Below are 25,188 nucleotides of genomic sequence, written 5' to 3' on the forward strand. Positions count from 1 at the left end.
TCATATTTCGTTTCATACCGACCTTTTTGTCGCGAGCGTGGCAACTCGAGGAAAAAAAAAAAAAAAAAGCTCCGAGAGGAGGAACCAGGGAGGAATTGTTTTCTTTGCGCTCAGTGCGCTGAAGAAGTGAACCGCTTTCCCGACGCTCGGCTCGGGACCGAACGCCGTGATCTCGCGAACCCCCTCGCGCGTTGTGGTCTTAGCGGCCGCGGGCTGCATGGTCTTGGCATGGCAAATTAACGCGCGCCTCTTTGCCTGCAGAGCCCCGAGTGCAGCTGCATGCATGCATGCCTGCGACGGGTTTGTTTTTGTGAACGGGTCTCAGCGCCGCTGAATGAGCGCGCGCCAAACGAGGTCGTCGCCTGGGATATATATGGTGGCTGCGCGAAGAGAGTGACGACGATGACGATCTTTTATTGATAGACGGTTTTGCGAAGCCTGCACACCAAGATAACTACCGGTTGCGTCTCCTGCCAGCCTACTATGCCATAAAATAAATAATAATAATAATAATAATAATAATAATAATAATAATAATAATAATAATAATAATAATGATGATGATGATGATGATGATGATGATGATGATGAAGAAGAAGAAGCCAGTTTTCAAACTAATTCATCGTATAAGTGACATCTCTTTTTTCTTAGGTCTTCAACTATAACGCTTGTGCGCCACATGCCTCGAGCGCAAATATCATAAGAAAAACCTTTGGCGCAACTCGACGAAATTGATTTTTAAAACTTGAGCAGAGGCGCGCTTTACAGGAGGGTTTCGAGCGCTGCAGCGGCTGAATGACATCGGCACGCGCTCCGCATTACACCGCACACGGAGGGGCCGCGACCCCGTGACGTTGATTAAAAAAAAAAAAAAAAAACGCGCAGGTTCTTTCCGTCACATATGCAGCTGCGAAACTTCCGTTTCACGTAGAACAGGCAGGAGGCGTACATATATACTACAAGCGAGCCTCCTGACGTCAACCATTAGCAGCGTAGTATGCAGCTGCTTATACCATATGATCACATGAATAACAACGCATACATATAGCGACATTTCGCTACGCATCAAGCCAGCTTTCAGGGCCCGGATCTCCAAGTGCATATACAGGGCCAACCGGCGCGCCTTGATCATCATTCATCGCGGAGCCAACGTGTGCGTAGCAATTCGCAAAATACAGCGCTGACGCCACCGCCTCGGCCCTGAACACTATATGAGTGCCGATAACTTGCGACACTGCGGCAAAATGCCGTATACTAAAAAGTGCCAAGTGGAACACGAACGCATTCCGCCGCATGTTTAGCGGACGTATCTTTCGACACTACAGGGACGCGCAGGATTCGTCGCAAACAGGCATTTACGCTTTGCGCACAAGCTCGCTTCCATTGCGCAACTTCAACATGGCGCTCATGAAACTGTTAATATAAAATCTAATTAGTAATATTTATCTAATCGCTCAACCCATAGGCGGACTATCACTCAGATCTTGACGTACGTGTGCGCGTACCACCACAAATGATGCTGCAAAAAAAAAAAATGCAGGCACAAAGCAACATGTTCCAATCAATGTGAAGCGAAACTTTCGTGAAGCGGTTAATTAAATGCTATGCAAGTGCGATGCGTACAAATGTGAACTTTCACCCACTGCGACACGCAAGCTGAAATGTTTATGTTTACGCACCACGTAGGTAATAACTTTCATACCATGCAATATTTACGATCTGTACGCCGTTGACAACGTATACGCCGAAATATGCCAACAGCGGCTCATGCGGACGCCACGCAATGTGTTACGCCGACGCAGAAATGTCACAAGGACGACCTTTTCCCATTAAAGTTCCTCTCTCTTTCGTCCCAGGAAGAACGGTGGCGAGCGATGCGCGTGCACATTGAAGTATATTCGACACATTTAAAACATTCTATATCCCTTGTGCCGCTAACCACATTCTAGACAATCACGGCCAATAATGGGCCCACACATGCACATTATTGGCTCGAGAATGGGCCGGCCAAATACGAGGAATTCATGTAAACAAAATCAAGGAAGCGCGGTTAAAATACAATGCGCTATTCCACTAGGAGGGTCCGTGTGCAGGCTCTAGAGATGAGTCATGAGCCGACATTATATACGTACGGGCTTTAGTTACGTGGTGGTTTATTACGCGGTGATTACGCGGATGTGCGCTCGCTGTCGCCACTTTGGCGATCAACACACACAAGGTTAATATATAGGCCGGTTTGCTGGAGCTTGCATCCGGCGCGCGCCACCATAACGATATATATATACATATATATATCAAACCGACCGACCCGTCATCGGCAACGCCCCCCCCCTCCCCCCACCCCACCACCATGCACGGGGGGAATAGGCACAAAAAGCTGCTCTTCCAACGCAATTTCTACTGCGCGCGCGTCTGAGAATGGGATTCAGGCGTAGTAGTAGTAGTAGTAGTAGTAGTAGTAGTAGTAGTAGTAGTAGTAGTAGTAGTAGTAGTAGTAGTAGTAGTAGTAGTAGTCGTAATCACCCCCCCCCCCTCCAAAAAAAAAAAAAAAAAAACACCTGGTGCACACATCCTGCGGAGACAGAGAGGTCGCACCATTCGCGATTTCGGAGGAAACTGTCCCCGGGCAGTCGCGGACTGTTGCCGAGCGCTGACCGACCCGGGTCGATCGAAGAAGCCAGAGGTGTCGTGCGGGTCAACGCACCACGAGATCTCGCGTGGCCGACGGCAGCGAAAGGAGCTCGCGTCAACTGGCCAACTTCCTTTTCTTTCTCTCCTTCTTCTCTCCTTCTTTCTTTCGTCGCGCTCGTCACCTTCGCTCCAGCGGAACGACAGGGGTGGCTTGCTGCCAACCGAGTGTCCCGCTCGGCGTTCGTTTGAGCACCAATAAACGACAGTCCTCGATCGGCTATAACCGTGGAGCGACCCTCTCGGAGGGTTTTTATAGGTCGGCAAATGTGCTCTCGGAAAAAAAAAAAAGAAAAAAAAGGTTTCAGCATTAAAAAGTATGAGCTTATCCGCATGCGTGTATACCTGGCAACCTGCGAGCTTTCAAATGCGTAAGAAGGGTCAAGCGGACACAACACCGGGAGGAAGGGGGAATTGCAGAAACTGCAGCAGCACGCCGTTTGTGGGCTATACATACGCATTTTATGTGAGGACGCGTTTAGAAGCAGCGCATAAGCGGCAGTTTACCAGATCACCAGATGCCGACATGCAACACATTGTTTTAGATCGCAGTGACTGTCAGCGACATTGATGTCAATTGCCGATATACTGCCTCCGGTAGTATATATACATGGGACTTATCTGCACGCTCGACGGAAAAGGAATCTGCTCGAAGCAAATACCTGTGTGCAGCAGTCTGACTACTCCCATAAGGTACGCTCGCAATTCACGATACTTCGAGCAAAATTTCTTTGCGAAGGATTTTTCGTAAAACATGAGTCGCATTTTGCTGGTCGCTGGTTATCCAGCATCGCTCGGGGTTCTGCAAAGCGCTACCAGACGCTATACCAGCATGTTTGTGTAAAGCGAGCAACGGTGTTTGTGTGTGACGCATGTGTGACGAAAACTGCAGAGCGAGTATACGACGACGGTGACAACGACAAAAGCGACGACTGATTAGCTCTACTACGACGAATTAACATAATGGTGTCGTGGCGACGCTCTATATACGCCAACAGTCAAGCGGAATACGATTCGTCACCTCAAGGAACGCTTAAAGGAAAATATTATGCTGAGCTAAAGCGATATAGACCACTCGTCGAAACGTACGTCTGCCATGGTTTTCGGTATGTCAGCAGATCACTGTGTTGCGTAGAACATTGCCACGCTGCATGCTACGTACTCTTCCAACTTGAACCGCGCGCGCCAGAAGAGACGAGTTGACGCAATCTTCACGTGAACTCTCTTTATGGAACACTCCGCGAATCAGCCACTGCTGACGTCACAGGAGAGGTATCGCGTAGTGCACAACAGGTGTGGCACCTAGCTCTCCCGATTTTTCGTTTTCGGCATATTAATCTCGCTTACAAATGCTCATGTTTGCGCTACGAATGAGACATTCGCTATTACACGCGCTTTGTCTTTCAATCCATGCAGCTCTCGACTTAATATTTTGCCTTATACAGTGTCCCTTTCAACAGTGGCTCTGTGTTCACCGCAACTGCGCTACAAGATGGCGCCACATACGCATCTGCTCACGTCTGTACGTCTCCGGTATAACCCGGTATTCTGTGAAGGGGTATAATATATGCAATTGCAGTAAGTTGACGCGCTGTCAGTTGGTCGGGCGACATATGACAGTAGTCGTTGCACGAAGCTTCTTATATGGATACGCCGTCAGTCGATCGACAAGCGCGAAGCTGATTTAACCGTCGGTAAATATCTGCCCGCGGGTAAAAAATGCTTCGTGCGAGCGCTCTCTCACTTACCGGACTAATTCCCTTTCAGTTATACGGTAACCACCGTACAAGAGCCGGAACTCCAGCGCGCGAATAGCGCGACGTAAATCGCTTCCGGGCGACACCATGCCGGAAGTAGACGTATACATACAGTCGAACCCGAATATATCCAACCCGCATATAACGAATTATTGTGTATAACGAACAGCAGTAACATCTAATTATATATTGAATTACCTATATATCGAACTTTTTTGTGATCTCCTTGATATTCGATACATCCGGGTTCCACTGTATACATGACATCCACAGCCCTCCATCCGTGCAAAGTTGTGCTCTGCGCTCGACGTACGCGTATTTTCTTGCGTCCTTTTCTTACATGCAAAAATTACTGATCCGCATGCAGTACGCAGCACTCAATTCCTCGCAAGGGTTCGTCTCACGCCACTCCTTAATTCAATTAACTTCAACAGAAGCGTGCGTCGCTGGGCTTCAAACATAGCTGTAAAACAGCACAGAATGAACGAAGACAGACATAGAAAACGCATACCACAAAGCGGTAAGTATTACTGGAGAGTCTAATTTATTACGACGAGAGCAATGAATAGCATTAACGCTAAACACGCGAAAGCAAGAGCGCGTTGTCGCGAGAAAAGTTTGCATGATAATACTCGTGAAAAGGAATGCCTAACGAAAAAAAAAAAAAAACTAAATCAGCAATCCGCGCGCTGATTTTACTACATTCACTGCCAAGGTAGGTGGTTTCTTTTTCAGGTGCCAGAAACCATGGCGAGCATATTGTATCATCATCATCATCATCAGCCTATATTTATGTCCACTGCAGGACATGTATGTCTGGCAATATCGTCCTATCACCTCGCACTCGGCAAAGTTCGTATACCGCAGCGCTTTGTGGTGTGATGTGTGCGCGCGTGTGTGTATGTTCTGTCCATCCTCACCATCGCAAGAACAACTTGACGACGTGCGCGCAGGACGACGTCATACCGGCCGCCAGGATTTCCAATATCGCGATCGATAACCCAATCGATCGATCGAGCAGATGTCGGCAGCGCGTGGTTGGCGTATACGCTCGAAGGGTTATATACACTGACAGTTAGTCGCATCGACGGCTATACATGTGACCAGACAGAAAGAACGGCATGTGCACGTGCGACGAGATTTGGCAACGTGTGTATACCAGTTAAGCCCCATCAAGGGGCCGCCGCACCGTTGAGCGCCCTAGATCAAGCGCAGTAAATAACTCCTCTCACTATAATAGTATACGTATAGTAAACTGCGAAATTTGGCTATACGTTCTGCGCAAAAGCCTGCATCGGCAGCCACGCCCGGGAGGCGAGTCGCGCATACCAATTTCGACAGACGTTCGCGACAGGAAGTCTTTGCGTGTCACGCATAAGGGGGGCCAGAAGTGAAGTCGGCCCGTGTCAGGACATTATATATCCGCGGAGGTTTCCACACCGACAAGCCGAGGAAACAGTCGGTGACTGATGGAGGAGGGGTTAAAGAAGAGAAAGAAACAATGAATACATAAACGAAAGAAGCGACACCGTGGAGAGAAGTGTATATATATAGAGCATAGCCGAGACATTTCCACGGCGTGTGTGTCTGTGTACTGTAGATGTGCGCACACGGCGTACATAGCCAGACAGACGGGCGACGCGGCAGAGCATGAGACTCCTTGAGAACGGCGCAGCTGCCGGCGACGGCGCGCGTGTCACGAGCGCGGGAAAGGAATTGTTGCGCCACAGCTATAGGTGCCCGCAGTGTGTCAAAACCACGGCATGCAGCGCGGACGGGACAAAAAAGAAAAGTGCCCACTCGGCGCGCGCTGGCTGCACTGCTTGCTGTACACAGTCGTCTCACGCCATCGATCGCCGCGGCCGCCCGCGATGCCTTTTAACTTTGGCGTTACGTAATGTCCAGCGCGCGTTGCCCCAACGCGCGGCGACCGGCATTCCGTGAGGCGCTCTCTCCCCCCCGCCGCGACAACGACGTCCTCGGTTGCAAACGCAGATCCTCCTCCTCTCCCTCTACACGTCGTTCACGGGACTCCAATAAACGCTAAAGTCGCCGCGGAATGCGAAGAAGCGTCGAGCGAGGCAAACTGACTGACTGATTTATTTATTTATTTATTTATTTATTTATTTATTTATTTATTTATTTATTTATTTATTTATTTATTTATTGACAAGGTTTAACATTCCAAGGAAACACAGACTATGAGAGACGCGCTAGTGGAGTGCCCCACCGGATTTAACGCACACCTAAATTACGTACGCGAGCGTTTTTCGCATTTCGCCGCCAGTGGAATGCGGCCGCCGCGGCCGGGAATCGATCCCGCGACCTCGTGGTGTTGAGGAGCAGCTAGAGCGCCCACAGCCACTGCGCCACCGTGGCGGGTTTGAGGCAAAATCGAGAGGCAGAGGAGCGAATTCGGCATTTGGAACGATCTGCTCATATAATACTTTATTCCCGAGATTGTTTCTCGTCGTAATGACAATTGTTCGTTTGATTAGCCTCTACTCGCTTCACGATTCGCATGCGTACGTAGTACGTCCGCGACATTTCCTTACGAGTTCGAGCACTCACCAAAGTCACCAGAGTGATCGATCGACGAGAACGCGGCCCCGATTTACGGCGAAATTCCGAAGCGAGCTGCGCAACGTCGTGCCGCGTCCTCACAGATGGCGAGGCACTTTGGTTCTCGCTGGAATTATTCGATATACACGTCACTAAAGCACGCACAGTGTATACCACCACTGCGTGTACAGTGTATGGAGTTATTTTAGCGTTCGGCGGAAACCGCACGCAGCGCGGAGTCAATTAAGCGTGTCACCTGCAACGGGCACGTTATTCTTCAACCGCATGGCGTTCTTACGTTTCGCCCCATTCTTTATACGGTCGTCACTAATGTATCCCACCGCAAGTCCTACGTGTCATCGCCCAATACATGTAAGCGCCGCTCAACCCAAAAGCCATCATCCCTCAACACCAGTCTTCTTCGACAATCGCAGCGACGACAACTCTTCACGACCACAGGTTCCTTGCAGAACTCGTTCGCATATTGCGCTAAAGCATGCCGCTAGCGAAGCACTGGTCTATATATAGAAGCATCGATAAATCACATACCTCAATAGACTACTCTCTCTCTTTCTCTCGGAATGCGCAGTCACAAAGAGCTAACGGTCAGCAACAGAGCGCCCCAACCACACAGCCACCGTTGCTCATCTCACACACACACACACACACACACACACACACACACACACACACACACACACACACACACACACACACACACACACACACACACACACACACACACACACACACACACACACACACACACACACACACACACAAATTACTAATACTAATAATAATTTAAGAGAGAGAGAAAATCACTCGCACGTGCAACTGTACTTGTCGCCAGTGCCAATAGAACAATGTTCGCTCCCCGTGATACAGAGCCGGCGGATAATCCGTCCGCGGAGGAGAAATCAAACAGGTCATCCACGTGTGATCACTCTAATTAGCTGCCGGCACTGTTCCTCGGAGAAGGCGGTCAGCGTGAAACAAGATCACCGCGCAGCATGGTGTGTGTATCCGCGTTCCTTAGAACAGTGGATCTTTATATTGTTTTTTTCTTTTTTCTTTCTTTCTTTTTTTTTGTACGCGTTCGAGCCCTGGAATAGTCTGCGCTTATATAGGTTAGGCGCACCGGCTGTATAAACTTATAAAGGTTAAAGTGTTGAAGACTGGGCGAGTTGGTATATCGCATAAACTTGCCGATATCACTCTGTGTGCCTCTTCTTTTGTGTTGTTGTGGATTACTGCGTTATCTACATCGGCAAGTATCTCATAAAGGTGACAAGATCACGCACGCTCAATAACTAACATAGAAGAACACGGAACCTGGCTAAAGAAAAAAAAAAGAAAATGAGCGGGGAGGGGGGGCTCACGCACTTTGCCAACGCACTAACAAAACGTGTTCTCCGGTGAGATCGCCCACATCTAGGAGATCTGATCGATTACCCTTATACGATCACTAGGCTGTATAACGCCATTAGACGCGGTCAATTTCAAACGGTCAATCGGTACGACTCACGCGAACCAAATTATATTCGAGCGTGCCTTCTATATAATTTTCAATATAATTCGCGTATCGTCAAATTAGTTTCTATACCCGAGCGAGTATAACTGCTATATTCTACGATCTGCTGCACGTAAGAGTCGTGTACGCAGCTCTGCTCGCCATGGCAACGCGCTATCAAAACGTGGCATATATACCACGCGTCTCGGATGGGGTTTCCAAACTCTTGAGCAAGAGTTTACATCCTTGAATAGCGAAATTTGTGAATCGAACACGATTATTCGAGAATGACAATCACCGAATATCGAATCCAAATACCAATCACGCTTCTCATTTTCAAACAAAATGAATATAAAGGTTCCGTGGATATGAAAGAAAGAAAGAAAGAAAGAAAGAAAGAAAGAAAGAAAGAAAGAAAGAAAGAAAGAAAGAAAGAAAGAAAGAAAGAAATATGTATGCAAAACATGGTGAGATTGTCCAAATAATACCCTTTTTTTTTGCCCCAAATCGAGGAAACAAATTGGTGGGCTTCTTGGAGGCGAGGCGTCCTTACTGAGCGACTGCAAATGATTGATTAGAAGTAAGTTATATGTATACTTCATGCGTTTTCTCAATAACTGGTGCATCTACGCAGCAAACGCTGCCCCACTGCGGCAGATAACCTTATCCGCTTGCATCGGTCTTCCTCGTACGCGAGCTTACGCAGACCCTGTGGAGCACCAGTGATATCAGCAACGCACGCCTCCGTCTTCCACCGGGGTTACCACGAGCGGAAGCAACACTTCTGTGCCGCCTGTGGCTCGGCGTGGCATTCACGAACGCCTATTCCTTCCGCATTGGAATGGCCGACAGCCCTGCTTGCGACAACTGTGGCTGCGAGGAGACAATCAAGCACCTCCTCTGTGACTGTCCCCGCTACAGTGTTGCAAGAAAAGTGCTCGCGACTGCGCTTGAAAAACTGGACAATCGCCCCCTCACAGAGGAAAGAAAAAGTTTTAGGACACTTGTCTAGACTGGCTTCGGCACTCAAGGCCTTAAGGGCTCTGCTGAAGGTCTTAAGGGCTTGTGAATTGTGCGACCGGCTTTGAACGTTGTAGCGCGTAGGGTCGCGTTATTGCGCGAATTTTCTTACTTCAATTTGTTTTATTTGTTTCTTCTATCACCTTTTATTCCCTTTACCCCTTTCCCGAGTACAGGGTAGCCAGCCGGTATTTACACTGGCTGACCTCCTTGTCTTTCTTTCTCTCTTCCCCTTCCCCCATAAGTGTTGTTATCCCTTTGCATATTCAAGCGGTGTATTCTCGAATGTATTGCCAGTCGAATAGCAAAGACAACTCGATAAATATGCGAAATTTCGAATATTGTCCCGCACTCGTCAGGATTCGAGCGAGTGCGGCCGTTAAATACCCTGGCTAACCGGGAGCAGTGTTTTACCGTGAAGGAACGTTAAAGGGCAACAAACACTGACATTAAAATCAATTTAGTACGATAACTTTGCTCTTTGAAAACTCTACATTCGGTAATTCGGCGGGAAAATAATGATTATTTACTAAAAAATATGAAAACCGCATTTTTCTTTCTCTCTCTCTCTCTTGTCCTTCTTTTTATCTTTCTTTTTTCACTTTATTTTTAAAACATTACAAAAGCTCAGCATCGGTACGTCACTGCATGACGTTACGGATTTCGAGGTATTTTCTCATATTTGGGCTCTTTATGGCGCAAGAAAAGTTCTAGAGAGTTGCTAGGTTGATTTTTTTATTCCTTTGGAATGCAGTGGTGCCCCCCTTACAGACCCGAGCGAACGTCGTCAAAGTCATGACGCCACAGCGAACTGTCCCGGAAGCTCCAGAGAGAGTGGCCCGCCGCCTTTCGTTCTTCGAGGCTTTCTCCGGTACGCCAAGGTAAGAATGACCCGCTCTGCCTATTGCACTGGTGTAATTTACTAATACTCATTAACTAATACCTATACAGCACAGCATCGGTATATGAAATTAATCCACTTTTGGCACCCGCCAAAAGCGGATCGAAAATGTTGACAGGAATGTTTATAGCAAAAATGTTGAAAAGAGTCACAGCGCTAAAATAGACGCACCTCCTCGCTTTCTGTGCGTGCGTCGTTCTCGGACGATATTTGTCCGAAGATAACTCTGGCACGCGCAAGGTCAGCCTAGCACTAATGCGCTTCTCGAAGGCAGCTGCACTACTATATATATGAGCTCTGTACTATATTACGAGAGAACGTTTATCTGCGGGTGTGACTCGCCCCTCTCCCTCGTATTTCCCCCTTTCCCCACGTGTAGGGTAGCAAATCTCACGGTATACTGCGGTTAACCTCGCCGACTATTCTCTCCGCCAGTCTCCCTATTTAGCGCTAATACCAATCATCAGTCAATTTCCACTCCGTGTAGTCCGTGTATATAGTGTAGTCCGCAGAAGGCAATCAAGCTCCTAAACGGTGGGTTGCAGTAAAAAATGGCGAAAAAGGTGGCCGCCAACAAACCACACGCACTAACTAACGACTACCTACGCCGTGGCCTCCTTTCTTTTTGACTGACAGACCTCGATCCGCGCAGACGCGGTTGTAACAGCGCAGCTCGAGACACGAAAGAGTCGTGGCGTGACGAACACACGCAACGAACACAGATTGGCCACGGAGTCGTCACCGCGCTGAGGCGACGTGTTTATGACGCATCGACCCCGACCCGCTTTTCTAGGCAAACAATGAGCGGCTGCAGGAGGAAGCGATGACCGCGCACGAAGAAACTAAAACGAAACAGAGGAGGGTATCGTCAAACGGCGCCGAAGACGAAGCGGGGTGCCCCTTAGCGGAATTCCTAAGACGGCACAGAGCCACGGCCGAACCGAGCGAACTTCGCCACGGAACGTCGTGCGGCGCGAGCTGCTTCTTTTTAAATGCGTTATAATCATTTGTGTGGTTACCCAACGACAAATCTGTCCGAGCGTCCGTCTGTCCACCGCGTATGACGATCGCTCGCAAGTTCGCTAGCTGTGGAAGAAGACGGCGACGAAGGCGCGAGCAGTGGCCCGAGTGCGTCTCTGTGACCACGTGACGTGTGCAATCGGGCACGCACCACTAGGCACACTTCCTTTAGCAAGCCAGAACTGCGGAGCAGCCGCTGCTTCGGAACGGAACGGCACCAGCGCACCTGGCGCCGTCACCTTGCAGAAGAGTCAGTTCACGTTGCGCCGCCTTCCGCAGCCGTTCGTGTCGCATTTAGCGTAATGGCGCCAAGATGACCGCAGCCCCTGAGAAGTGCTAGGATTGCCAGCAGTGTAGCACTCAACACCACGCCGTTACTACGAAAATCAGAGAACTCCCTGAGGAGATTCTACGTAATTTTGTTTTCCTACTCTTAACTCGCTGTGGGTATATCGCTCGCGCAGTGTGCAGTGAAAACGGTGTAGAGGGAAACCTCGATTCAACGATAACCGATTTTACGAAATTTCCGATTTAAAGAAGTGATTCGCATTTCCCGACACGTATTCGTAACGGATTGAACAATGTCGACTCGACGAAGTGAGCTCAACGTACCGACCCATTTTTATAGCAAAAATGTTGAAAGGAATCACAGCGTTAAAATAGGCGCACCGCCCCTTTCTATGTGTGTGCGTCGTTCACGGAAAACATTTGTCCGAAGATAACTCTGGCACGCGCAAGGATAACCCTAGCACTAATGCACTTCTTGGAAGGCAGCTGCACTACTATATCAGCCGTATATTTTACGAGAGAACATTCATCTGCGGGTGTGCGTATATACTGACTCTCCCCTCTCCCTCGTCTTTCTTTCCCCCTTTCCCGTGTAGGACGTAGCAAACCTGACGGTTTATATATGCATACACAAAGGATAGTCCTCCTCTCTCCCTCCAACCGTGTAGTGTTCCCTTGCGCTGTGAAGCCATCATGAATTCATATCTACCCGCCGGGGTGGCTCAGTCAGCTAAAGCGTTGTGCTGCTGAGCACGAGATTGTGGGATCGAATCCCGGCCGCGGCGGCCGCATTTCGATGGAGGCGAAATGCAAAAACGCCCGTGTGCTTGCGTTGTAGTGCACGTTAAAGAACCCCAGGTGGTCGAAATTATTCCGGAGCCCTCCACTACGGCGTGCCTCATAATCAGAACTGGTTTTGGCACGTAAAACCCCAGAAAGAAGAAGAATGAATTATATCGACTTGCTCGACTCTCGTCAATTGATTCTACATGTTCCTTATGTACGACATCATGCATGTGGGTACACATGCAAAAAATTATTAGCTTTTTCTTTTTTTTTTTTGCTGCTGAATACATATGATGTTATTTGAATGATCATTTGAGTCATCTCCAATTATATAACGCAGTTATCGATCTATGAAAATTAAATTTTCAGTTCTGGAGTGTTACCTGCCTAAAGCACGATCTGAATTAGGCACGCCGTAAGGAAAAAGAGGAGGAGGATGAGGGGGAGAGGTTCGCTCAGGATTACTTCAACCACCTGGGGTTCTTTAACGTGCACCCAATGCACGGTACACGGGCGGGTTTTTTTTTTTTTTTTTTTTTTTTTTTCATTCCGCTCCCATCGGAATGCGGCCGTCGCGGTGCCGGGGCCGAACCTGCGACCTCGAGCTCAACAGCGCAACGCGTTAACTAAATTCTCGGGTCCCGTCGACTTCGTTAAATCGAGGCTTAACCGAACAGGCAAACTCGACACGGTAGTGAACTATGTGATACTATATAACGAGCCGCGGAGTCTATGTGCAGGCGCATATAATCCTATTTACACCACGGTGTGTACGCAGGCGACTTGTGTTTGCCTGTTCCGCGCGGCAAAGAAAAGTATACATACAAAGCGAAGTCACACCTCGGAATCTCAATGGGGCGAGGATTTCGTGAAGCGCGGTTAATCAAACGCTGCAAATTTTGCCCATTTCATTCCTAATGGCGCGCGTTAGTGCTGAAGCCACTATAACATTCTCTGTTCCTTCCTATATACCATTATTCTTAAAGGGCAACTCCGGCGAATTTTTTATGTCGACGGATGTCAATAAAATTCGCTGGGTATATATGTTCCTCTGCACACTTCCGTCGTGCCCCGAAAAATGCAGGTTTGAGAGCTACGCAATTTTTTTTTACAAATGAATTTTGTGAATTCCTTACAAGCCACTTCGCTTGCCATGCTCCTCGACTACTGGCCACATTTGTGTTATGACGTGAGGGGCGGCATACGCACAGCATGCTGGGAATATTGAATGGCGGACGACAGCTGCAGCCGTGAGAAGTTACGTTCTGTGGTCACTCTATATATCGCTCTAAATGCAAGCTAATACGCGCAAATTCTTAATCTATGTCTACTGTGTGGAACACAGTGAATTGTTTGCACGAAAAGAGTATACGAAGAATGATAAGTAGGCAGCAGAACACATATACGTATACGGTCGCCCGCTCGCTGTTGTTTAAAGTGTCCGGTCGCTCATACCTGCGCGACCCAGAGTGATGCGACGGAGCTTAGCTGCACAAAATCCTGCGTGTTTTGCTATGGCCTGACATTATTTGATGACACTGACGCTCGGCTTGCATTACATTTCAAGCGAACGACGAGCGGTCCCTCTGCCGATGTTACCGGTCGGTTCTTTGGACTGTCAGTGGCGTTCTTGCGTGATACAGCTGCGCAAGGTCGCGCTCCACAACGTCCCATAGCGAGTATGCGAAGCGCTTCCCTGAGAAGGGGTAAACCACCTAAATGAGCAAGCAGCACGTATAATATCAGTGGTTAGGGCTTCATGTTGCAGCGCGATGTCCTGCGCTGGGCGGAATGCGAACGGCGATTCATGGCTGTGGAATTCGTCGGAACCGCAGCTGTCACTGTTTTGACAGCTCCGAAGAGCTGGTGCATGCAGCCGACATTGTCAGCCGAAGACATTGTGCCAATGGTCTGGCGCGGTCACTAATCAACTGAGCGTCTGCTCTTGACCGCTTTCCATTTTCCGCGCTGGCGGGACCGGCATGCCTTGAGTCACACAAAGATGTTCGCTAGGCTGCTGGTCAGTTAGGTTGCGGCTTTTTTTTTTTTTTTTGTGTGTGTGTGTGTGTGTGTGTGTGTGTGTGTGTGTGTGTGTGTGTGTGTGTGTGTGTGTGTGTGTGTGTGTGTGTGTGTGTGTGTGTGTGTGTGTGTGTGTGCGTGCGTTCGTTCGTTCGTGCGTGTGTGCGTGCGTGCGTGCGTGTGCGTGCGTGCGTGCGCGCGCGTGCGCGCGCGTGTACAGGGTGTCCCAACTATGATGCACCAAGATTTAAAAATATGCAAATGCCACGTAGCTGGACAGAACCAAGGTAATGTTTGCCGTCACTTAGAGATACTCAGATTTCTTGCATTCCACCTAATTACATAATTAGTCTTAATTATTCAACTTCTCAAATGATAGATAGATAGATAGATAGATAGATAGATAGATAGATAGATAGATAGATAGATAGATAGATAGATAGATAGATAGATAGATAGATAGATAGATAGATAGATAGATAGATCCCGGAAAGTGAGTGAAGTTCCTTAGGAATGCTAACGCATTAAAAATTGGCCAGTGACTATATAGGTATATCGGCATTCTTCCGCAATAATGTTTGCCCTAAAACATAGACGGAAATGAAAAATACACCGCCCAAGCACTCCGTACAGATGGTTAACCAGCGAAGCTGAAACGTGCGGCCCCGGTGTTTAGCAGTGATTTCATCCCGACGCTGTATTGAAGCGTTTCTCAATTATTGGTTACATGTTTGTGTTTCTCGTGGAACGCAAGCGCCAATGGCGGGCGGATGCTGCTAACCACGACGCCGAGCTAACTCGAGATATCTAACGCATGCGACAACGGCGAGCCGAGGAGCCGGCGTTGCGGGCAGAGCAGGTACGACGCAGAGAACGACGTCACTAACGGCGCTGCCAATGGCGCGCACGCTTGGGTGCAACGTAGAGAACGACGTCCCTGACGGCGCAGCCAATGGAGACGTCTAGCGAAACTTGGAACGAACGGTTTTTCGTTTCGCCTACAGCTTTCGCTGTAAAATCATAAAATTATTGGCGCAAGTCCGACAGTCGAAAAATTCCGCCATGTATATGTGCTTATATCGTTCCGGTGCTGTTACTGGAGTACGTGAGCCTCGTCGCTCAATCATCATCCAAAAACGGCAAAGGTCCCCACAGGTATACGTCGTTCTTCGGCCCTGCTCCCGAGCAATGTGCTCCGACCACGTGGTTTCGTAATAATACAAGTACGCATCAACCCCCCCCCCCCCCCCCCCCGACAAACAAAAGTCAATCAGAGAGCCTGGCTTTTTTTTTTTTTTTTTTTGCCGAGCAAACGACGCCATACAAAAACGACGGCAACGCGCTCGTCGCCAAACCGTCTCCGAACGATCTGCGCGGGCCACGCTTTTTACACAACACGCGCCGCGCAGCGTGACCTCATACGATGCGTGCGTGCAAACTTCGTGCCCTTCCTCCGTCCGCTCGGCGTAAACATATAGCTGCATCTCATTACACGCTCGATGCAGCATCAACACAGTGCCTCATTTCCTAGCACTCAGCTTCGTATACAAGGTGCCATGTATAGAAAGGAAGAGAGAGTCACCAAGGAGAAGGGGAGTCACGTGACAACTTTTGAAACTTACTCATTAAAAAAAAATGGCTCACGGGGCAATAAGCCCTCAATGCAATAGGAGGAGGGGCGGCAGCGTCTGAGGAGGTTGGCTTGCCAAGCAAGCTCCCTCCTATGTTTTCTGTTTTTGTTTTGCCCTCCGTGGCAACGTGCAGATGCGTTTCTCTCTCACACGACGCGCTGTGCGCCGGTCGACATCGGCGCCAAGAAGCGCGATTCGTGCTCTCCGCTTCTCACACAACAACGTGACAGCTAGCCCTCCCCCCTCGCAGAAACCACGGTCGGTGGCACAATGCACAATCGGACGAGAGCGAAGAAGAAGAAGCAGCAGCAGCAGCAGAGAAACAACGGAGACAACGCGCGCAAGTGGGTTACAGAAATGCCGAGAATGCCATCGGCGCGCACGATGAGGCTGCGCAACAAAGGTCACTGTCGAGAGTACGGGTCGTGAATTACGCGGGTACACCGATGAGCGATCGCCTCGCGTGCAGGGAGAGCGCGCAGCATGCAGACGCCGTTCACGCGGCTCGTACGATGATGCCACTTGCGGGTCCATTGAGTACAGTTGAACGAATCGAGAGCCGAGAAGGAAAAAAAAAAAAAAAAGAACAGATATATAGCATAGGCCAACGGAAGGAGGCATAGACAATGAACGAATAAGACGTCAAGACGCGCACTACTACACCATTCGTTACAGCGCGTGAGCGCTAAAGGCACTCACTCCCTTGCACTCTTTTCGCGGTGCGAATTCAATGGTTCTGAAAGTGGCTGGGCGGCGTTATTATTATTATTATTATTATTATTATTATTATTATTATTATTATTATTATTATTATTATTATTATTATTAGTCGAACCCGGATACATCGAACCCACACATATAACGAATTATCGTGTATAACGAACAGCAGTAAAATCCCCTCAAAATTTTGGTATAATTTTTATTATACATATATATCGAAATACCTATATATGGAACTTTTATTGTGATCCCCTTGAGATTCGATATATCCGGGTTGGACTGTATTATTATTATTATTATTATTACTTCCCCTGTTGCCTTTCGGAAATTGTATTCTATACTGTAAGCCTTCCGCTAATAAAGTACGCCTCTATAGTTTGGGGCGCGACGTGAAAATTTCCAACTCTGACCTCAACGAACGCGGCCAGAATAAATTGATATCTATTTTCAAGCACCGCTCTTACCGTTTTGGCGAAGTTCAGCCCTCTAAAATATATACCTCAACTCGCACTTCTAAAATTAGGAATATTAAATCAGACCTTCTGTTCCCTCTATGAGGTGGTCCATGGTGCTATGCACCGTCCAAAGCTTCTCCATCGTGTGCAATTTTCAATTTTCCTAACCGCATAAGTATATACCAGGCAGCATTCCGCGTTTCCTGCGCGATCTTGTTGCATTAGAGACTGCTACAGTTCGACTACAAAAAACATATATAGTCGAACCCGGATATATCGAACTCACATATAACGGATTATCGTTTATAACGAACAGCAGTAAAATCCGCTTCAATTTTTTTGTATCAAATCTTTATTTCATATATTTCGAATTACCTATATAACGAACTTTTTCGTGATCCCCTTCAGAATCGATATATCCGGGTTCAACTGTATCATAAGTACTCTGCCTGTATGACAGTTCATTTCCTGTGTTTTGTATATACGTAGGTAACCATGTCGTATGATTAACTCCCTTTTCTGTTTCTCCGAGCTCAGCATGCAACGCGGCCTGTCCTCGAGTATACCGGTCAGACGATCATTTGCAGAAGCTACCCTTATAGAAACTTCTACCCAGTGTTATTGACTGGCGTGTAAGGTACACGATGCGCTCACAATAGTACCCCCCCCCCCCCCCCCCCCCAAAGTCAGACTCGCCAATATTCCCAACGTGTTAGGGCCCATTCACACTTGCGACTAGGCGAGGTCGCGCGACCAATTGCGACTGGCGACCAGAAAACTACTCAAGACGAACGATGTTCACACTTACAAATGCGACCGACGAGTCGCTAAACCGAAATGTATCACGATATGCCGTTCACGTCTGCTTGAAATGTCATCGCCGCGTAAAATAAGCGTAAGCGTATACGGACGTCCTATTCCTTCGCATCTGATTGGTTCAGCTGTTCTGTGACTGCGGTCGCGCGACTGAAAAATCGAGCAGTGAGCGACTGACCCGAAATGGTCGCATTTCGAGAAAAGCGACCATTTGCGACTACTTGCGACTGGTCGCTTTGCGACAAACTTGGTCGCGCGACCTCGCCTAGTCGCAAGTGTGAACGGGCCTTTAACGTTTCGGAGAACGCAATTTATTTGTCCGTGCAGCTGCTGTACCCTTCCCACACAACACCCTCGCAGGCTTCGTACGAAGTACTGGTCGCGATCTTTACCTCGACATACGGGGACGACGGGGTGTCGGAAACTTTATACGGAAATTTTAGCTCACGCACGACAGCGCCGACACCGGATTTTCTGCGACAGCGAACGGGGCCCTTAACGCTATCGCGTTAATATTATCGGGTTTAACTTCCCTAACGTGGCCTAGCGAGCTATGATGAACGCAGAGGGCTACGGGCTGATTTTGACCACCGCAGCCCAACGCCAGTGATGAGATGACATTCCGAATTACCACAACCCACGCTCTGTCGCTCATCTGAGTTGGCGAATGCTTGCCGCTTCCCACCTCCATCGCAAACATGTCACGCGAGAAGCTATCGAAAGTGTCACGGCAACTGTCCATCGCGTCCCAAGCCATTCTGCTTCCACCGCTATACAGCTACAGGCTGCACGCGGGTACCCGCACCGTTATCAGCTGCGGAAAGTTTCAGTGCTGTGGTGTTGCGCTATAGCAGATAATGCGCAGCTTCCGCCTACAAATGAAAAACGCCGGGCCATCGCGTGTAGTCGCCTTTACCTTTTTGTGTACATTGTAGGCTCGGAAATAGAACTGCGTGTTTGCATCCGGCTTCAATTATTGCCTGCCAAGCACTCCACCCAGGGGCCCGGCACCGCGCGGATATCGCTCATCGCCGTTGTTGTTTACGTTAAGAAAACCAGACGCCGGTTGCGCTGCAAAGCACCCGGCTCGGGGATAACGCACGTGCTATACATAGCGAGAGGCGGCATAGCCGGGGCGAGGTGAGAACAAAGTGACGCCCTTCATCGCGCACCCATCGAGGCATGCGCGAAGGTCGCGGGGCTAATCCTATATTACGTCCACCCGCAACTCAAGCGCGACTTGACAGCTTGATGAGGCACATCCGCGCGTGCCAGTCGCCGACGCTCGCCGGATTCACCGCGGCACGCATATATAGAGTTTCCTATATGCAAAAAAAAAAAAAATCTATAAGGCTGCGCGAGCATTGCTGCACGCGTCCATCTCCTAGTGCGGCCGTCAAAACAGGCTCGTGCGTCAAGGGGCCCGAGCCTGCCTCCGGTGTTCGGTTATACCTGGTATAACGCAAGCTCGGTCGTGTTGTACGTGCCATAGTCGGTCAGTTGCATTCCTCGCGCTTTTATACACAAAGCTGCGCGCCGCTGAGGCAAGTATCGAGTTTAGGAGCACGAAACTATGCCGCGCAGGGGTCACGTGAGCCCCATCAATCGTGACGTCTTCGTGAAAAATGTCGCTGCATAGTGCAAAAAAAAAAAGAAAAAAAAAAACACCGCTTGACAGCCGTCGGCCCAGTCACGCCAAAAATTCGAGGCAGATCGGCCGGAGAAAAAAAAAATGAAAGTAATACAAATAAATGATGATACCGAAATGAACGAAACAACAAAGCATTTGAGGTTGTCCTTAACGGCATACCCACGCTTTTGTCTCTCTAATTGTTATTTCCTCTTCGTTTTAATATCTGATGGTGCGAACATAAATTACGTGGAACTCCAAAACGAGTCATTGGCGTGACGTATTGCCGTACATATCCGCATTCTTTTTGGGCACGCACGCACACGCCGACACGTCGCACGGGTCAGAAAACGGCACCATCAATCACACGTCGCTTCGCTCGCGTTGGAAACGACGTTTCCGTGGTTCAATACGTGCTACACACATCACACGATGCGCGCGTACACTTTCTTTTTCCGGGACCGCCGGACGTTCTCGTCCATACGGCCGGTAAGAAAGAAAGAAGCCTGGCTGCGTGCGCTGTTTTTGCGCGATCGAAATGTGACGTCGTCGTCGCGCACTCCGGACACGCTTCCCCCCCCCCCCCCCCCCCCCCCCTCCCTGGGCCAGGGCTGGCTGGCTCACGGTTTTCCCGCGCGCACGCGAGCTCACGACGATGTCGTCGGCGAGGAGCACGACACCACGTCGATGTCTCCAAGCACTCACGCGCACCTCCCCAGAAAGAATGGAGCCGATTACGAGCTCCCAAAGTACACGTTAGGAGAAACAGCCAGTAGCAGCAGCAGCCCTCCGTACCGTGTCCACAGCATCTGGGACGTCATTAGCGCTAGGCCACCGGTAAAAAAGAGAGAAAAAAAAAAAAAACCGAGGGGGGGGGGGGGGGTGCAGGAGAGGGACCGCAGCACGAGCCAAGCAACGGCAGAGAGCCCGGGGAGAGAGCCTGTCGATTATCGGGCCGTTTGTTATTGTTACCGAGACAGCCGCCGCTCACGCTAGCGCGGCAGCCGGCGTTGCTGCTGCCGCTAGGGAAGAGGAAAGCGAAACGGGCAGCAAATACATAACCGGCCAGGAAATAAAAAAATAACAATCATAATAATAATAAAGAAGAAAAGTGCGGCAGCAAACAGCAGTCGACGGACAACGAAAAGGCCCCAGCCAGAGAAAATGGTTTGGAGAACACGGAGGCGGCGGCGGCGGCGGCGGCCACAGCAACGGGCGCTCGCTCGCTTGCCTCTCTCCTCTCTCACGAATGCGGCCCGTGTCGAGAGATGAGCGCGCGCGTGCGTTGTTGATTCGCTTAAAACACAGCCCTAGCTAGCTGCTTGCACTTCGCCCTTTTCCGCCGTGACCCCCCCTCTCGACAAACGATTAGGGCGGACATGTAAAAGAGCGAGAGAGAAATAGCGAGCGGCCAAGGATGACTCGCGCACGCAGTTGGAAGAGAAAGTAATAGCAGCCGGGAGAAGACATTTCGCCCGCTCGGCCGAGATGTAGTAGCAGCATCGCCGGACAAAACCGAAACTCCGTCGGCGCGCATGGTTCTCCTCGCAACAGCGGCAGCCCGATTAAATAAGGAATCAACCGGGTCAGATGACGACTTCCGAAACAGCGCTCGTCACATTCTCTCGCTCTCTCTATAGAGAGAGAGGCCCGACCCCTATTCAGGATGCAGTTGTTGGATAAATGGACATAAGTTACGCCACACACATGCTGGCACGGGCATCGCGCGTCGCCGAAGCGATCATGGCGCGAGAGAGGGTTGAAAAAAAAAAAAAAAAGAAAAAGGAAGTCGAAAAGCGCTTAAAAGTCAACGCCGCCGCCGGCACGGGGCGGAAACAGTGCGGGGGGGGGGGGGGGGGGGGATGAAAGGAAACCACTGGCAGATTTTTTTTTTTTCTTTTTTTGTGGGTTTTGGTCACCGTGAGGAAAACAATACAGTGCGCTTACGGTGCATTACGTTGTTTACAGGGAGAGCACACAATGCGCAAGAGCGTGCGCGAAGATGCGGCAGTCCAGGCAGCTAAGCTGCACGACAGTTTAGCTACTGCTGCGCGCTCGGGGAATAAACATTTCCCGTTGCTCGCCGCCGTGCGCTCGGTGCACACAGATCACGCGATGGAAACGCGGGCGTCTTGGCGCTCGAGGTTTCACTCGCACCGTGCACGCGATGAGTAACGAAAAAAAGAAAGAAAGAAAAGACGGAAACCAGCCGGGCATCAGCACAGTTTTCTTTTCTAGAGCAAGTTGCACCGGGATATATCACACACACATACACACGAACTCCACCGAGGTTTCCCGTGCGCGCTGTCGCGTTCGAGAGCGCAATTACACACCGACAGTCGGGGGACGGCGAAAAGCCCTTACCTCGGATCCGGAAGCACAATTTTTTTGCTCGCGCGAGCAGCCGGCGTGGACTTGCTTTTTTCCATGGCCATGAGATAGCTGACATCGGCCAGCACGGCTTCGAGGTCCGCCATGTTTGACGTCTAGGCCTAGCCCCCCCTTGGGCTACGGGACCAGTCGTCCGAGTCCGGGCCTCCCTCCGGGAGTCTCGGTGGTCGCGCGTACACACACTAGGCCGCTCGACGGGACCGGCACGGCTCAGCGCGAGTCGCTGTCGAGTTCCGAGGCCCACATGACGCGACGGCGCACACACACACCAAGCCGCGATGGCCCCTCGCACGAATGACCAGCGAATGACGCTCCGAGCCCCGCTGCCGATATTTCCCCCGGAGCCAGCGGCGGCCGAGCAGCTCGCAGCAGCCTCGGCTTCGCCTCGCCTGCACCAGGCGGCGGCACGCTACGCACTAACTCTCCCCCCGCCTCTCCACTTCCCCGTTCCCGGCAGTTCGTGTCCCCGCCGACTATTATTTTATTCGTCTGCACCCTCTGGCCTTTTTGACGTGCATTCCCCCAACTCCCAAATGTTGTTACCTGGCCTACTTACGACTGGCCCTCCTTATTTCACCGCTAAAGCACCCGAGAAAGCTACACTGGCCAGTGGGATGGCTGCGATCGTCGGAGACAAGAAAGGAGCACCAAGATCAACCTTTTCGGTCAATGAAAAAACTAGCGTTGAGTTCCTGCAGTTGCAGGGACATTTTCACCGATAACTCATCCGCAGTCGTGTGCTTCGCACTCGCCAGTACGCGCAGGCGACGTACAGCAAAATTATGCACATAGAAAATGCAAGCGCAGTCGTTGTGAGCACTGCACGAGAACGGTCTCTTCGCCTCGCAGCATGAGTGCAATGAGGCGAAAGGAACTTCCGGAATAATTTTCTTCGTCGAATTTTGTGCAGCGGCCGCGCTAAGCAACGCTTAGCCGCTGGGTCACGAATATATTAAAGCGGGCTTGTCCTTCACAAAAAAAAAAAGTATGTATCCGTGGATTAGTCCGTTAGTTCAGGTCTCGGTCGTAACAGAAAAATCATTTTGTACAAAAAAGTAAAAAAGAAAGAAAGAAAGAAAGAAAGAAAGAAAGAAAGAAAAGAAAGAAAGAAAGAAAGAAAGAAAGAAAGAAAGAAAGAAAGAAAGAAAGAAAGGACAGGTGGCGGGTTTTAAATTCGAAAATAAAGAGACTAAATCACTCATTCACGTGAGCAAAAATAAGAGCCCGCTCTTTGCTTGAGCTCTTAATGTCAGGTCAATCACCGGGGTCCCGGCATTGTACACAAATTTTCGTTCGTCGCGAGGCGGCTTTACTGTTGGACGTGGTTGGACGTCGGGTTCAAGAACGCCGACAGTTTCTGCACTGGTCTGACGGACAGTGTCTTGCGCAACTTGTGCGGTTGCGAAGAGACCGCACATATAGAACACCATAGTAGCCAGAATAGTTATTTTGAGGGGGGCAGTGGGACGCAGTTGACCGGAGACGGTGGGTGGGGTGGCGAGGGGATAGGAGGGGGGCTGAGCAGGCAGCATCCTGGTACTCAAGAATTTCTGGCGGGAAGGGGGGGGGGGGGGGGGGGGCGTTGGCATGTGCGTCACGCATGTACACAAGGAGGGGAACACGCATGTCACACTCATCGCGCGGGACTTAACGTCCGGCAAATGGTCCATCAATTAGCACAAAACTGGAGCAGAATGATAAGCTCTAATTGGGAGTCTAGATTTGTCGCCTTGAACAATGATAGAACTTAATCCAAAGGTTCGACGAAAACTCGCCGGGCGAGGGTTGAACGCTGTCACAATCAAAAAACGGGCATTCGCCTAAGTACAAGGAAAGAATATAGGAAATGGGAAAAAGGTTCCTTTTCCGGTTTTCGTTCCTTGCCCTTAGACGAACGCCTTTTTTTTATTATTATTATTGTTACAAAAATGATAGAAGGGCTCTGTGTGCTTGATCGCGTTTTGACGCACGACCAATGGGAACTATAATGCCATAGTAGCACATGATAAGCCGAGTGATCGGTAGCCTCTGTAAAGTGCCGACCGCTGCCTACTGAAGTAGGGACAGTCCAATAATAACTGACTCAGTCATTAAATACCCCGCAGGAAGGCACAGGATGCACTGAGTGCTAGCCCCGGTCGGTGCAAGCGTTCAGCCACCATGACACACCTTACAAGCGTGAAGCTTCAGTAGCGAAGTTCTAAGGCAGCGAGTTGAGCCTCGCCTACGAACACGTGGAGGAAATTATCTTGCAACTGCAACCCGTTTATTAGGGCGCTGTCCGAGCAATTAAGTGGCAGCGGATCAGCAGACGAGCACCATCGAGTTGGCAGGACACTTCTGGTCAACTGCCGCACTCAATGCCAGTCGGTCCATTTCTTGACTATACCGACAATTCCCACGTGCGAATGTATCCACTGACAGATTAAGGATAGCACCGCGAGGTGCTATTGCGCAGATAGAGATTGAGAGAGAGAGAAGGGAGGAAGGAAAGGCAGGGATCGAGGTTAACCAGACTTTGTCCAGTTTGCTACCCTACACGTGGGAAGAGGGAGGGGGAAGTGAAAGAAAGATATGGAGAGCGAAGACACGAGTCTTGATCGCACTTTCACACGCACTGAGCTAGGTGCAGCGTAAGATGGATAACCGGTGGACCATTAGAGTTACAGAATGGATACCAAGAGAAGGGAAGCGCAGTCGAGGACGGCAGAAAACTAGGTGGGGTGATAAAGTTAGCAAATTTGCAAGCGCGAGTGGGAATCAGCTAGCGCAAGACAGGGGTAATTGGAGATCGCAGGGAGAGGCCTTCGTCCTGCAGTGGACACGAATATATGATGATGATGATGATGATGATGATGATGATGATGATGATGATGATGATGATGATGAAGCTAGGTGCAGCATGTCTACAGTGTGTCACACAATCTGTCGCCTTCTGGCACTGAAAAAGTTGATAATGCGACGCCTGATGGGGCTGCCATCGTCTGGTTG

At 49.7% G+C, this 25,188-nt stretch overlaps 1 protein-coding gene across 2 annotated transcripts in view; it reads right to left on the reverse strand.

Moving 5' to 3' along the window:
* LOC119446021 (G protein-coupled receptor kinase 1-like) overlaps positions 1 to 22,542 on the reverse strand; it is a 106,995-nt gene extending 84,453 nt beyond the window's left edge. The window contains exon 1 of one of the 2 annotated variants that reach the window (XM_037710330.2): positions 22,171 to 22,542. In XM_037710330.2, coding sequence (XP_037566258.1) covers positions 22,171 to 22,283 — 113 coding nt within the window. In that variant the 5' untranslated portion in view covers positions 22,284 to 22,542. The remainder of the gene's footprint in view (positions 1 to 22,170) is intronic. The other variant, XM_049663824.1, reaches the window with a different exon arrangement.
* Between the last annotated feature and the right edge of the window lie 2,646 nt (positions 22,543 to 25,188).

Source organism: Dermacentor silvarum, chromosome 3 (genome assembly GCF_013339745.2).
Source record: "Dermacentor silvarum isolate Dsil-2018 chromosome 3, BIME_Dsil_1.4, whole genome shotgun sequence".
In the NCBI taxonomy this organism is placed as follows: Eukaryota; Metazoa; Arthropoda; class Arachnida; order Ixodida; family Ixodidae; genus Dermacentor; species Dermacentor silvarum.